This window comes from Echinops telfairi, unplaced genomic scaffold, assembly GCF_000313985.2.
Source record: "Echinops telfairi isolate 266 unplaced genomic scaffold, ASM31398v2 ScPeMD7_6273;HRSCAF=7185, whole genome shotgun sequence".
NCBI classification, from domain to species: Eukaryota; Metazoa; Chordata; class Mammalia; order Afrosoricida; family Tenrecidae; genus Echinops; species Echinops telfairi.
The window spans coordinates 4,638,150-4,640,250 of record NW_022110173.1 but is presented as its reverse complement, the minus strand read 5'-3'; the positions used below and the strand labels follow the sequence as shown (position 1 = coordinate 4,640,250).

At 59.4% G+C, this 2,101-nt stretch overlaps 1 protein-coding gene across 1 annotated transcript in view; it reads left to right on the top strand.

The window, feature by feature from the left end:
* The window catches only part of MICAL3 (microtubule associated monooxygenase, calponin and LIM domain containing 3), a 114,935-nt gene that overhangs the window by 73,705 nt on the left and 39,129 nt on the right, over window positions 1-2,101 (top strand). Inside the window, 1 exon segment of the mRNA XM_045295900.1 lies at window positions 1,280-1,533. Within this exon segment, the coding sequence (XP_045151835.1) occupies window positions 1,280-1,533 (254 nt within the window).

The window sequence follows — 2,101 nt, the reverse complement described above, 5'->3', positions numbered from 1 at the left end:
CGCTCTCCTTCGGAAGACCCAACGTGATTGCATGGAGAGCCTTCCTGCCTGTTCCTCTCCTCTACCTCACTCACCCCCTTTCCCAGTAGAAGCACTGCCGAGCAGGGACTACATGCCCCCTCTGTAAAGACTTCGGGGAAGTGGCCCGCTGCCTGCTCTTCCGGGGCATGTGTGTACAGATGTCTGGGGGGGGGGGGGGGCAGCTGACAGTCGCAGCGGAAGGGGTTGCGGGGGGGAGGACAGCCATCACTCCCCACATCCTCTTGCACATCACCCAGGACCTGCAGCCAGTTCTCCACTGGAGTCTGCCTGGTTCATAGCCGGCCCTGCCCTCGAGTTTAGTCGCTCCCATCTGGGTGAGACCCTCCCTGTTGGCCACTTGGGCTGAAGAATGCTGGGACTCTTGGGAAATCCCCAGGGAGGCCCTGTGTGGGGTAAGATGGGACACCCTCACGTAAATCACCCCAGCTCTGTGAAGCTTCTGTTTCCTCGCTTGTGAACAAGGGGAGGGAATAATGATGACATCTCCGTGTGTGCTATCAATAACGGCTCGATGCTGTCGGACAGAAGCTCGAGCCTACGCCATGGGTGGGTTCTGACCCTCAGCAGCCTTCTAGGACTGCATAGCAGGGGCCCCCAGGGCTTCCACAGCAGGCAGGCTGCCTGCCACACCTTTCTCCTGTGTGGGTTCCACACAGCCGTCCTCTGGTTCATAGCTGACTGTGTTCCTGCTGCACTGCGGGGCTGGCTAAGTACTCCCGGCCTGTGGGTGCTTAAGAGGAGTGAGTACAACCTAGCAAGACCCACACCAGGCACTCAGGAAGGAGCCTGAGCCAGGGCAGAGCATCTTGACAGGAGCTTCAGGCGGCCCACACCTGGAGCCAGCCCCGCTGCCAGTTGCTCCATCCAGTCTTGAGAAGCAGGGGCCTTAGGCCAGGACAGGGAAGAGGCACGCCGTTCTTACAGGCTGGGTGAAAAATAGAGCCCAGCCAACCCACCCCTCTTCCCGGCAACGATGAGGAAACAACAGGAAGCTGGTGGTGGACTTGTGGGGACCCAGTGGCCATTGGAGCCCTATGGAGTGCAGTTCTGCTCTGGCCCACGTGGGGAGGCCATGTGCGAGTCCCCTTCACATCGTCACTTCCCTGTGGGGGACGCCGGCCTCCTCGTGGGGTCCTTTCTCAGGGTCTCCCCAGCAGGCGTCGGGTGGCTTTCCACCCTCCCTTCTCTGTCTCCTTCTCCTTCCCTCACTTGCATCGTTGCGGTTATTTCCGTACAGCAGCTCCGAGTCTGAGATGGAGGACGAGGAGGACGAGGACGAAGGGGAGCCTCAGCTGCCCACCTCGGACCTGGGCGGCGTCCCTTGGAAGGAGGCGGTGAGGATCCATGCCCTTCTGAAAGGACAAAGTGAAGAGGAACTAGAGGCCTCCAAGAACTATGTGCCTGGGACGGAGGAGGAGGATGAAGAGGAGGAGGAGGAGGAGGAGGATGAAGAGGAGGAAGAATATGAAGAGGAGGAGGAGGAGGAATCCAGTGAAGGTAAGGCAGAGTCTCTTACCCAGCCCTTGCCCCTCGCTGAGGCGGCCTGTTTTGTGACTGAGCGGGAGAAATTCCTGAGCCTGCAGCGGCTCTGCCGCAGGCACAGGGGGTGGGAAAGGACACTGGGGTCCGCAAACCCATCAGCATTGGGAAGAACCTGGCCTCTGCTTGCGATCTCCCAGCCGCCACGGGACAGCAGGGTCAATGCTACGCCTGCATCCCAACGAGCCACCTGCTCTTCCTTCTTGCCCCATCTCTCTCCCCACTCCATTTCTGTCGAGGACGTGTATTTTGATAAAGGGGGGAAGGGGTTAGCTTTGTAGAACTTTCCCTGTTTCCTCTTGGGTTTTGAAGGCTGGGGGCATGGAACCTTGTTCTGGCTTGGAGTCACCGTCCCTGGGGAGGAGGGTCTTGGCGCTTAGGTGTCCCCTGGACAGGTTGACAATGTGCAGAAGAGCATCTTTGAACCAATGTCCTCAGAGGAAGCCTCCTGGCTCCACTATCCAGGCGTTCTGGCTGCTCCAAAATAGTTTTCCCTCCGTCCCCGGCTCCCTGTGACCCT